The 13135-nt window shown below is 41.8% G+C and overlaps 1 protein-coding gene across 1 annotated transcript; it reads left to right on the top strand.

The window, feature by feature from the left end:
* The first annotated feature begins 38 nt into the window (after positions 1-38).
* CCT5 (chaperonin containing TCP1 subunit 5) lies at positions 39-8089 on the top strand. Its single transcript, XM_032118071.1, has 11 exons — positions 39-205; positions 1119-1179; positions 1273-1437; positions 1918-2116; positions 2871-3063; positions 3964-4113; positions 4440-4559; positions 4963-5148; positions 6163-6300; positions 6677-6857; positions 7805-8089. The coding sequence occupies exons 1-11, from the start codon at positions 101-103 to the stop codon at positions 7930-7932; spliced, it is 1626 nt and encodes a 541-aa protein (XP_031973962.1). The 5' UTR covers positions 39-100; the 3' UTR covers positions 7933-8089.
* The last annotated feature ends 5046 nt before the right edge of the window (positions 8090-13135 follow it).

Raw genomic sequence — 13135 nt, 5'->3', positions numbered from 1 at the left:
GCGGCTGCGCAGGCGCGGGGCGCTGCGCGGAGTCGCGGCGGGCGCGGCGGCTTCCGGGCGGAGCGCGCGAGCGGCGGCGGTCGGAGCGGGAGTCGCAGCCATGTCGGCCATGGGGACTCTGGCGTTTGACGAGTATGGGCGGCCCTTCCTCATCCTCAAGGACCAGGAGCGCAAGACGCGCCTCATGGGGTTGGAGGCGCTCAAGGTGAGCGAGCGGGGCGGCCGCCGGGGCCGCCCGCGGGCCCGCGCTGGTTGGGCCGCGCCGCGCCATGCTGTGCAGAGCCATGCTGCCGCGAGGGGCGGGAGGATGCAGCCCCTGGGGCGAGGCGCTGCCGCGCTCATCGCCAGCCCCGCCCGAAGCGCAGGGCGGATGGAGCCTGGTCTGGGCCTGTAAGCATGGGAGAGATGGAGGAAGAGAGAAGACATCGCCCCTGGTGCTGGGAATCGGCGGCACGGCGTCCGTGGGGTCTCCGTGCCGCAGATCCGCCCCGGGGCTTTGGGGCAGTCACCCCCGTGGGTGCAGCGCGCTTCTCCCCGTGGCTCCTGCCCAGGTCCCCGCTGCCCCCTCCCTTAGACCGCCGCCTGAACCTTGGCCGCCGAAGGAAGGCCGGGGCTGAGTGCGGGTGATACAAATCCCGATGGAAGAATAGAGCAGACACTGGAACAGAGAGGTTGTGGGTGCTCCATCCCTGGCAGCGTTCAAGGGAGGGTTGAATGGGGCACTGAACAACCTGGTCTAGTGAAAGGTGTTCCTGCCCCTGACAGGGGGTGGGACCTGGAAGATCCCCAAGGTCCCTTCCAACCCAAACCATTTTGTGATGATTCTGTGATGGGTGAAATTGCACTGCCTCCTCTTTTTAGTATTGCCAGCTTTTTGTAATGCTCTGAGCATTAGGGCTGTCATTTGGCTGTTCTCCTTTCGAATGCTTTATCACAGCCAGCACAAGCAATACAAGAAAAGGCATAGGAAATGTTTCTGTCATAAACCCAGTCATAGTTAGTTGTCAGTTGAATTACAGCATTTGCAGTACTCACTGTGTCTTTCATAGCTTAATGTTGTGATTTCAGAATACATGATAATGATTTAACTTCTGTCTTTATTCTCCTTTGTTGTACAGTCTCACATAATGGCAGCAAAGGCTGTAGCAAGTACTCTGAGAACGTCCCTTGGGCCTAATGGTAATAATGAAAAACTTCTAATGGTTCTCTCTTAGTAGTTATTGGGGGGGATTTTCTAGACTTTCCTTCATCCTTTCAACATACGTTTTTTAGGCTTGGATAAAATGATGGTGGACAAGGATGGTGAGGTGACTGTGACAAATGATGGTGCTACCATCCTGAATATGATGGATGTGGACCACCAGATAGCCAAACTTATGGTGGAGCTGGCTAAATCTCAAGATGATGAGATTGGGGATGGAACTACTGGAGTCGTTGGTAAGAAAGTCTTTTAAATTTAACTGTGCTTTTCCAGTGTTAAAATCAAGGTGCTTCAGCTATTTTAAGAAACGTTTTGAGAAGTTCTTCTTTAGAGTATTTATTGTTGCAGTATTCCTGTGAGTTCTTGTATTAAAAGTCTTCTAATTAGAAAGAAACTTTTGTGTCCATTTTAAGTATGGTTATATTTTAAAGTAGTGCTGAGAGCCCTTTTTATACCCTCAAAATTCTTCTGCATAATTTTCTTCTGTAATCTACTTGTCCTGCCTTGGTGCCTGTGCTTTATTTTGGTCTTAACATAATGTGGTTTTTTCTCCTAAGCGTAGCAAGTAGGGGTTTTCTTGGACTCATTTTGTTATTTAGGAAACCTTGAACTCTTAAAATACTGCAGAAAAAATCAGAAAGTGTACTTTTTAATCTGTTGATAATGTACTTAAAATTATGCACCAATCAAGAGTAACCTTTAATTTTTTTTTATAGTTCTGGCTGGGGCATTATTGGAACAGGCTGAGCAGTTACTAGACCGAGGCATTCACCCCATCAGAATAGCAGATGGTTATGAGCAGGCAGCACGCATTGCTATTGAGCATCTAGACAAAATCAGTGACAGCTTCCCAGTTGATCCACAGAACATTGAGCCTCTGATCCAGACAGCGAAGACAACTCTGGGCTCTAAAGTGTGAGTCATAAAAACAGAGTATTTAACCTTCCGTTGAAAACCCTGTGCGTGGAAAGGAGAAATCCTGGTGTTTTGGTGGATTATTAAATTGTTTGTGTTATTGGAGTGCTGCTGAAGGCTCTTCTGTGTTTTGTTTTGGCTAATTCCTCAGTGGTCTCATGTCTCAGGATAAGAAATTGTGTCTCTAAAGGGTCAATTCCATGAAGTTAAACAGCTGCAGCATCAATTTCATTCTAACCTGTTAGTTCCAGGTTTCTGCATCATAGCAGGTTCCAAAAGTAACGTAAGTCTGTTAAAAATAATTATGTGTCATCTTTTGTTGGCTTTTTTCCCCGCTAAAAAAATTTTAACTTAGGATGGTTCCTTAAGTTCATTTTCCTTTATGGGTTCTGTGTGTAATTCATAAATTCAGACATTAGAAGGGCTTCCTTTGCAGAGCTGTCTTAAGAGTGGTTTCTGTTTCTTGAATGTTCTATAGTAGTTAGTTCTCCTGACTTGTTCCAAATCTGTATTGAGACAATGTTCACAAAGACTCCTCACACTAACCATATTGTGTGTTCTGTTTTCTGCGATAGCCAGCACCTTCTATTTCTGTAAACAAACAAGCAGGGCCTCCTCTTTTAGTGTAGTGTGCAAAAGTTGATTGCTATAGTGATACTTTTTGCTGTTTGAGATTGATTGATTGATAAAATCACCTTTTTCTTCCAAATTGGGGAAATGGAGTGCAACTTGATTGTATTTTTTTCAAACCTAGAGTGAACCGCTGTCACAGGCAAATGGCAGAGATTGCCGTCAACGCCGTACTGACAGTAGCAGACATGGAACGTAAAGATGTTGATTTTGAGCTGATCAAAGTGCAAGGCAAAGTGGGTGGTAGACTGGAAGATACTCAGTTGGTTAAAGGAGTGATTGTGGATAAAGATTTCAGTCATCCACAGATGCCTAAAGTAAGTGATGTCCTTGTGTGCATTTCTTGTGTGTAACGGCTTAAATAAGAATTTCTAGTCTACCTCAGATGTCACCCTCATTTATTAAGTATTTACACGGTCTTGTGGTTTGGCTTGGCTTTTGACCCATGTATCAGCAGAGGAAGGGACAAGGAGCATGACATTTTTCATATTGGAAGAGATCAAGTCAGAATTTACAACAATATTGAGAAATTGTGGTGGAAGGGGGGAATTACTGTATTACTAAGTGAGGACAGGTGCAGGGTTCTATGTTGTGTAGAAATAATTATTCCTCATGTGTGATATGCTTAATATGCTTAGTGCAATGCAGTGTCGAGATTCTTAACCTTTATGAATTGCCATGTTGTCCTGTTTGGAACACCCCAGAAGCTGTCCTTGGTTTTATGCTGGGTGTAGGTAAGGTCTCCAAGTCTTTGGGCAGTGTACTTCAAGAAAACTTCTATTGTTATAAAATATTTTTCTAGCAGGTGACACTGTATCCTGTGAAAAGGAAGACAAGTGGAAAGTATCACTCATCTAGTAGTTGAAAGGTTGTTACAAAGATGAGTAGTATTCTCAGTGGTCACAGTGCATAGGCATGGTTTAATTGGAATCGGTTTTGTTTGTGAAACATTAAACCATAAAAAGGCATCACTGGTAAAGATTGTTAAGGGCTTAAACAGTGTCTTGGAGCTATGGAATTTGTTCTAAGTGGTTTATAGAGACTATTGACGGAATTATTTTGATGTAATTAGTTCACTTCAGAATAAGTTAAATGATCTTCACATTTCCTGCTATGCTTGTGTTTATAAAGATACGTCTGTATGTTTTGCAGATACAAGAAAGCTATGTTAATGAGGTCAAAAATCATCTTTCTTTTTTTTTTTTTTAATTGCCCAGGAGCTAAAAGATGCTAAAATTGCAATCCTTACTTGTCCATTTGAGCCACCTAAGCCTAAAACCAAACATAAGCTTGATGTCACATCTGTGGATGATTACAAGGCACTGCAGAAATATGAAAAAGAGAAGTTTGAAGAGATGGTGAAGCAGGTAACCTTTAAGATGATATCTGTTTTCTTTGTCTTTCATGGCCTTCAGGAAAAAACAGCATAGTGCATTGATTTATTCCTGTAAATGAGTTGCTAATCCCGGTGGGAAGCAACATACCAAGTGATTGTAATATTATGAATCAAAGTTAAGTTTATGTAAGAAAGAGATGCCAGCTTGGTTTAAAATATATTCTGATCTCTCTGTGTGCCAGAGGTTTCTTCTTGAGAATTGTCTTTTGAGTAAGTTGGGAGAATTAAAACCATGGACAGTGTTTTTTATTCCTTTGTTAGTTCTGATCAGAAGTTGATGATTTGTGTTGCTTTCAGATAAAAGACACTGGTGCAAACCTTGCCATTTGCCAGTGGGGTTTTGATGATGAGGCAAATCACTTGCTGCTCCAGAATGAGCTGCCTGCTGTTCGTTGGGTTGGTGGACCTGAAATAGAAGTAAGTAAAACTGGACTTTGTACCAGTTGTCAAAACATTGGTGAAGTAATGGGCTGTACCAGCTAAAAGTTCAGGCTTTCTGGGTAGAACTGCATAATTGTGTACATGGGGTGGGTACTGGAGAAAAATTGTTGGGGATTTTTGAGAAGAACCTACCATGAAGGGGATTATGCTTTATAATTGGAGCATGTGCATATTGCTTAATAAAAGTTGTAGGTGTCTAGGAATGTTTCTGCTTTAGTCCTGACGTTTGCAGAAATAAAACAGTGTCTGAAGTACTTTGAAGCGATGGGAAGATAACCTTTTGGAGCAGGCATTTGACAGATGGTTTTCCACTAGTTTTATGTTCTGAAAACACCATGGAAATACCCTGTTAGAATAACTCGTGGCTGTTTAACTTCAGCTGATCGCCATTGCGACGGGAGGGCGCATTGTGCCTCGCTTCTGCGAGCTCACGGCAGAGAAACTGGGCTTTGCGGGTGTGGTGCGAGAGATCTCCTTCGGAACAACCAAGGACAGAATGCTTCTCATCGAGCAGTGTCAGAACTCCAGAGCTGTGACCATTTTCATTAGAGGAGGAAATAAAATGGTGAGATGCTTGGTTTGATACATAGTTGCAGAATGTCTAGTTTCTTTGTAAAGCAGATTAGTACACCCTTCTTGATTTTTGTCTACATTTTTTTTAGAGTGTGGGCAAATAAAAATGGGTAAGGCTCATAGGCAGTCAGGACTGTGTGTCAGAAGTAACTTTGTCAGATTTACATCCTATGTTTTTGAGTGAAAACTTCTGTTTTCTCTCTGTTAGACCATATAGTTCATAAATACAAAAATAATTTTACCTGTGGATGCTCTTAATTTTTTTTTCTCATGAGAGGGCCACTTTTATGAGTAAAGACATATTAGCATATTTGAAAGATTTGGTTTTATTGTAGACCTAGTTGTATCACCTCTGATTTAGTCCAGTTAAAATTATTTAAAATAAAAACCCCCAACTAGTGCAAACTGTATATCCCAACACCTTATATCCCCCACTCCCCCAGAACTGAAACCACTTTAAATGCTTATGTATTTAAACTGGGTTTTGGTTGCACTATTAGTGTTAAATTATATTTACTATAGGTCAAGTGTTACTTTAAATGAAAAACCTTGGGAAAAAAAGGGCATACCCTAGTCTGAAAATTTCTTTTAAGAAAGCAGAAATACTGCTTTAAAGGTTAGCGTTTCTGTTTAATCTCCTACATCTCTTGAAGCGGAGAGAGGACAGAAACTGCAGCCTGAAAATAATGTTGGCATTTAAAGTTCAGTGGTTTTTGTCTTGTACATATGCAAGATTGAAAATCTTATCCATGTAAGCTTTTGTTATTTCAAATTATAGATTTAACAAATAACAGTGTATTTGTGTGTATATTTTTATTCCTTCTTTGCCACTGGATGTCTAACATTCTCTATTTTTAAATAGTGTACCATAGCAGTAGTAGAGCTGCATCGGAGCCATAAAAAGATCTTACAGTTTATTTGCAGTTTCCATGTCTGTATTAGGAACTGTATCTTCACAGCCTTCAGATGTGTGTATTGTCCAACACACGCTATTCTGTGCTTCCAGATCATTGAAGAAGCAAAGCGCTCTCTTCACGATGCCTTGTGTGTGATCCGGAATCTCGTTCGTGACAATCGTATTGTGTACGGTGGTGGCGCTGCTGAAATATCTTGTGCCTTGGCAGTCAGTGAGGCAGCAGATAAGGTAAGAAAGGAACAGTTAAAACTTCCTTTAATGTATGAAGGATTAAGCCTGCCTAAAGAGATTCCAGAAGAACTTCAAAGATCTTCCAGAAAGTTCCGTAACATGCGCTTTCTGACATTCCCTGATAACCAGCGTTAAAAGTTATCCTTCCCTTCCCTGTAAAAAGTCATTACCAGTACTTTTTACCTTCTGTGCTAGGAGCAGTTTAATTTTTCTTTAATTTTCAAGTAGTTATCATCCAGAGGTATTCGCTAAGTTATTATAACCCAAATAAAACCTGCATATTGTGTGTATATATTTTATATCTAGCATGAAAATCTGCTTTTACTAGCATTGAAGTTTAATAACTTATGAATTTGAATTTCTTTTCCTCTAGTGCCCATCTTTGGAACAGTATGCTGTGAGAGCTTTTGCAGATGCCCTGGAAGTAATTCCCATGGCCCTCTCGGAGAACAGTGGTATGAATCCAATACAGACGATGACCGAAGTGCGGGCGAGGCAGGTGAAAGAAAATAATCCTGCCCTGGGCATTGACTGTTTGCAGAAAGGAACAAACGGTAAGAAACTGCAACGTGGAGATGGAGGAGCATAAAAGCTTTTTCTCAAAAGCTCAAAACACTCAATGTGGTTTTTTTAAACCTGTGCATCACTTGAATTATTCTAACTCTTGTGCCTTGCCATAATAAATGGGAATGTGCATGGAGAGTACATGCATGTCTTCCAGGAAGAAAATGTATAATTGTTTGAAAACCTCTATTTGGTGTCAAGATTAGTTAAAGATGTTGACTGATATTGTAGTGCTGGAAAGAAGGCTGCTCTTATGATGAGATGAGTAGGCTGTGCTTTAAATACTGCAGTTTTAGTGATCCAGGTTACACTACAGTCCTAGAAACAGTTGTTTTGAGAAACAGCTTGTGAAGAAGCTTTTTGTGGACAAAAGGCTGGAAATATTTGTAGACAATGATATTCACACCAATATGTCTGCATATATAAACCTGGAGCAAATATGTGAAGACTAAGAAGCCAGTGTATAAAACGTTATTTTCATCTGGATCTACACTTCTCACATTCTTTCTCTGTTGGTTTTTTTCAGAAAAGAATGTGGTAAACTGTTACTTGTACATTCATAACCCTTCTTTGATTAAATGTTCCTGTTTGATGGCATTTGAACTTTCACTTCTTTAGCATTTGGTCAGCTTTGGGTGCTTCTAATATATGTTTATGGAAATTTTGCTTTCCACCATTCTGCATTACGTTTTGAAAAGCAGAATCTAGTTGGGAAAAGAGTTGTATCTTAGTGTCCTAGGATCTTTGGTAAGAACCCAGATGTAAAACTCTTGTTTGTACAAATTATGTTTGTAAACCACAACGGCCAAGAGTAGTAATTTCAAAGTGTTCTTTAAAATGATGTGGAATTTAGTATCACTGATTACTAACACTTACAGGTTAGGTGTTACATCCAGATTTGAGGAGGGTGTCTAATTTTTCTGCTTCCTTTTGGCAGATATGAAGCAGCAGCATGTTATAGAAACCTTGATTGGCAAGAAACAGCAGATTTCTCTGGCAACGCAGGTTGTTAGGATGATCCTGAAGATTGATGATATCCGTAGGCCTGGGGAATCTGAAGAGTGAAGGTTGAAAAGCAGGAAACATTAAGGGGCCACAGCAGTAGCGAAGACGGTAGTATTCTGATGCTTCATCTTCAGCTATTTATTCTGGACACTTTTTGTTTCACATACTGTAATGGCTAGTTGCTGGAAATAAAACAATTTAGCACTGGTGATTTCAAGACTTGTTTCAGAAGTATTGTTGTATCTTTTCTTAGGCAGGTGTGAGTATTCATAGAAAACACTTCTTGAATGTATAGGGAAAAAAGCATAAATAATGCAGCAGTAAAATGTGATGGATCTTTTTCCATTGTTCCTTATGGGGGAAGCCCATAGAGTCTTATTTTAAGTGGTCTGTCACTCTTCAGTGAAACTAGCAGAAATTACTTCAATTATTTTAACTAAATTTAATTAAATATTAACTAATTATTTTAGCCTCCAGTAATTCTCATATGTTAAATATATTAAGTATAACATTTTAATCTGAAGATTTAAAGGAACTGTATTTCTTGCTTCCAGTTGCTTCCATTTTTTTCTCTTCTTGTTGCCCTGTTCCTGATTTATGAGGATTAAGGAGAGTTTTTTCCCAGGGTCATACACATTCAGCCAAGTGAGGGTTCTTCCCAAAACTTTGTCTATAATACCACAGGTGAGTGTGCCTACTTAAAAAGTCCCCAGTATGATCTTAGAGTGGTAGAGTAAGATTGATTAGTAAAGTGCCTTGGCTGTGAAACTGTCAGCAAGAAACAAGTGGTAGACCAGAGCTAATGTATGATTTCCTTGAAAGATTTTAAAAGTGAGGGAAGTGTTACAAATACAAGTAACAATGCCAACTTGGCATTACTTGTGTTACGTAGGGCAGAGGAAGCTCTTTACTGGCCACTGTTTGCTAGCAGGTCATGTTCTGATGGGTTTTTGCTGTGACTATACCTCCCTTGAGTCAAACAAAACTCTTCAGTGAGTGTTGATAGAGGAAGAATGGTAGAAACAAGTTGACTAATTACAGGACTGGTTTTATTTCTAGAACTGTTAGAGGAGGAATCATGCAAAGCTTTATTGTCATTGATAAAAAATTAGTCGTAGGTGTTTCATCATTACTCTTTTGACTTTTCCCAAATCAGCTTCATTTAGATGCAACAACAGTTTATCAGTTTTACTGCTGCTGAGCTCTGGCATTCTGAATCTGTTCAGGGTTGTGTGAGTCTAAAAATCCATAAATACCTGGGCTCATGTAGAGCCACCTCTTACTTTGCTTGCTAATACAAGAGGAAAACAGCTGTAGCTAGAACTTGAAAGGGAGCAGTGTAGTTCTACTAATGTACCCCTTTCACCTCATGGTGAAGTTGTCCATGTGGTAGAAAGGAAGTGAGAAAACAGTCCAGTTTTACTATTCACCTTCTTTCCTCTGGCATGGTCGAACCCCTTTTGCCATCTAAGCTCCATGAAGTTACAGTTTTTGACTAAACTGCTGCCTAATACAGAAGCCCCTAGGAACACAGGACAAATGACTTTGAAAGTTGAAATTACAGCTTTACTGATCTGACTTGAGGAAATAAACATTTTGTGGTCTGTATATAAATACTTGTTAATGTTCAACTAGATCTTAGTATGGGAAGTCTGAAGCTTGGCAATGGGACTTTGATAAAATTGTAAGAAATGGAAGTGGTTCATTTTTTCAGGGGTTTGTACTTCTGCAACATAACAAATGTGTGGCATTAGCACTGTCAGTCAGTGCTGCATCGAGGCAACTGGAGGACAAATGGCTTTCATCACAGCATGCAACATGAAACTGGAAGTATTAAACCAAATTAATGCAGCGACTGCAGCTCAAACTGGTACACTCGCAGCAGGAGTAATTACATTTGTGCTTTGACAGAACAGTGGGAATACCCATATTGGTAATTTGTGTGCTGGTCTGGCTCTGGTCAAACAAAACAGGAAACATCTGAATAACAACAAGGTTGGGCAAGGCAAACAGTGATGTTCAAATTAATCACGGTGCATTTGTAACTACTGGGCAATAAAAGCCTGGCCTGCTGGTGTGTTTGGAAATAAGGTCCATGGGCCCACAGTTCACACACTGCTCCATGACTCCTGGGAAAATGCAGGGTTCACCACCGGAGGGCAACCTACACCCATCACTGCCGTGGCAGACTGCATGTGGATTTTTTAAAATCGAGCTGAGGCAGCCGGCGGGTCTTTCCCGGCATCACTGAGGGCGCACATGGATGTCATCAGCAAGACCTGAATCTTTCCAACTTCCCCTCAAGGGCTCAGTTACTTGAGATAATTTCATTACTAGTTCCATGTGCCCTCTTACATCTAAGTTGTCACATCGTCATAGGACCCTTAACTTGGCCCTGCCTGAATGTCCTGCTACCTCTATCTCTGGTACCAGCTGCCTTTCCCCAGCCTCATCTGTTGGTCTCTCCTGCTGTGTTGCCAAGCCTGGGCTCCTTTCCTCCTCAGTGCAGGGACACAAGGCAAGGCTGCCAGGAGCACAATGCACAGTGCACAGACTCCTCTCGCTCCCTCCTGGTCACACTCAGACTGTAGCAGCTGTGGGGGGCCGTGCATCCAGGGCTGAGCTTTTGACTTCAGGTGCGCCACAGTCTGAGTGGACTTTTTTCAGGAATAGGATTAAGCAGAGCTGTGAAGCAACTTTCGTTTCTCTACAGACACTTTAATTCTTCCTTTGCTTAGGAAAAAAGTCACTTTTTGATCATTTCTGCATACTGCATGGGCAAAGATGCCTTATGATGTGAACAGTTCCCATCCCAATGATCCAATCTGACAAGTTTATAGATAGGATCATAAGTGGAGCAAATCAAGCAGGTTTTGCTAATCCGCAGCTCTGTTAGCTCTCCCACTAATATCAAGACAATTGGATATTAGGATACCTAGACTTACCTAATCTAAGCTCAGTGGCTCCAGAACCTGCCTGGGCTGTATGTTTTTATGCTAAGTCTGCGCAGGAAAGCGGGCACGATGGTAGCTGCTCTCCTCTGTGGCAGGATGGCAGGACTGTCCCTTGCAGTATTAATAATTGCTGTTACATTGGCCATGGGCATGGTTATTACACCCTCTGGACTCTCATTATCATCATCTGAGGAGCGATGACTCAGTTGTTAGGTTTGGGTCTGGGAGACCCTTGTTTGTCCTCCCTGCACAGAAGTACCTCTCCATTTCATGTCTTGGAGGGTTTCCCAGGAACTTTCTGCCAGGGAACATTTCTCACCACGTTAAAGAGCTAATTAACTGGACTGACAGTGTTTGCTTTATAAGCAACTCATCTCTGTGACGCAAGAGAGACACTGCTAAACTCAAATGACTCTGGAGTAAAGCTGTAGTCTGTTCTCTGTAAGATGTGGACTCTGTGGTACCTGCCTGGTATACATGCACTAGAATCCGTGTTCCTTGTGAGATTCCTCCCCAAGCTGTTTGGGACCAGTAGTGGTGTTGTGGTGAGGCTCCTGGCTCACTGCAGCACAGGCACTGAGAGACACAGGTCTCTGCCAGCTCTCTGGTGCCTAGGTGCTCACTGAGCATGGGAAAATGGTGGGGGTGAGAGAGAGCTGGGGAGAAGCTCTCCCTCCTCTGCTCCAGTGCTGCATTTAAGCTCAGACCATGCCCTTGCTGCTTGCCTGAACTATGTCTCAGTTATGCCTGTGCCGTGCTGATACTGATGCTGGTTTGGCTTTCTGGCTTGTCCTCAGTTTTGCCTTGTCAAGTTGGACTTGCCTGGTGATCTTGACTTTTCACTGACCCTGGTCACTGTGGCTGAACCTGCCCTGCTTTTTTTTGTTTGGGTACATTGAAGCCAAGGATCTCTGGAAGAGAACAGTGGCCAGAAGTAGTCTGGAAAGAGAATTTCTGAAGGCTATTGAAGGAGTCCTTACTCTTTGACATGGGCAGCTCTCCTGCAGTGTACAAGCAAGAAGGTCTGTTCAAGCAAAAGTAGAGTGAGCAAAGGAAAGATGGAGAATCTCAAGGAAATCAGCACAATCTGATAACTTGATCACAGGGAATGGTGGGCACTTGGAACTTTAGTCAGGTTGTAAAGAAATAGAAAATATTAGAATTAGGAAAATAGATGTCAGTATGAGCTGTCATGGACTGCTAAAGGCATCAGCTCTGAGGGATGAGGTACTAGCAGAAGCTCTCTCTCCCTCTCAGAAAAGTCAAGCAGCTGAGTAACCCAGGATTTCAAACGCTTGGTGTGTATTCCAACTCTTTATCTGTTTGAAGTAGGGCCCATAATGGGATACAGTGGTTTTTGACAAGAAGAAAAGATAATGACTGCTTCAGTGTCATCTTCAAAGTATTCCAGTGCAGTGGCTGAAGAGGGAGCAGCAATGAAGAACTTCCTCCTCTGTGTGAACCAGCTGTGCTGCCAAGGAAGATACATATTCCCTTCCCTGGACTGCAATATGCAGTTTAATTCTCAAATCCATGGGGGAGGAAAACATCTATAAAGGACTGTTGTTGAGCTTTTGGTGGGGTACCCTTCCTTCTCAGACCAGGGTAAAAGAGCAGAGGAGGCTGCTGTTCCGCTAAGTTCTTTACTTCATAGTCTCATGAAGGCAGAGTTCGAAGGGCAAGCAGCAGCAGCAGCAGCAGGCAAAAACAGCTGCTTCTTCTTCTATATGCTCTATATGCTCTATACATTATACTCTATCATCTATATACTCTATTTTCTAGACTCTATATTTTTTCTTACAGAAGTGTGGATTATATTTGTTATCTGACCAATAAGATTAACACACAGTTCTAGTTTTTCTTTTCTTAACCTATCCTGGTCTAATTCTAACAGTTCTAAGTCTTACACAAGTGTTACATAGGTATTACACAGATTTGTGTGTACAGTTTCTATCAGCTCTTATTGTTTATGTGAACACTCTATCTAAAAAATGTGAGCAGTATAATTCTATCTATATTTTGTCTAAAGTAAAAAATTCTGTGAAAAGGTAACACTGCTGCAGTAAGAACTGTGTTTGAGGTCTCTGCTGCAGCTTTTCAATGTTGAAAGCACTTAGCATATATTTCTACTAAAAGTTAAAAATCTCTATTTCTATTTCACTTTGGTGTGGCTTCATGTATGTCAGCTTGTCCAAAGGTTTTAATTCAACCCCTGTGCTTTGGCTTCCCCCTGGGCCTGAGTCCAGAGGAGCTTTCACTCCAACAGACCGCTACACTTATTCTCCACCTATCTGCAGGCTCCTCCTAAG

Source organism: Corvus moneduloides, chromosome 1 (genome assembly GCF_009650955.1).
Source record: "Corvus moneduloides isolate bCorMon1 chromosome 1, bCorMon1.pri, whole genome shotgun sequence".
Classification (NCBI taxonomy): domain Eukaryota; kingdom Metazoa; phylum Chordata; class Aves; order Passeriformes; family Corvidae; genus Corvus; species Corvus moneduloides.
This window is presented reverse-complemented; position numbering and strand designations above follow the sequence as displayed.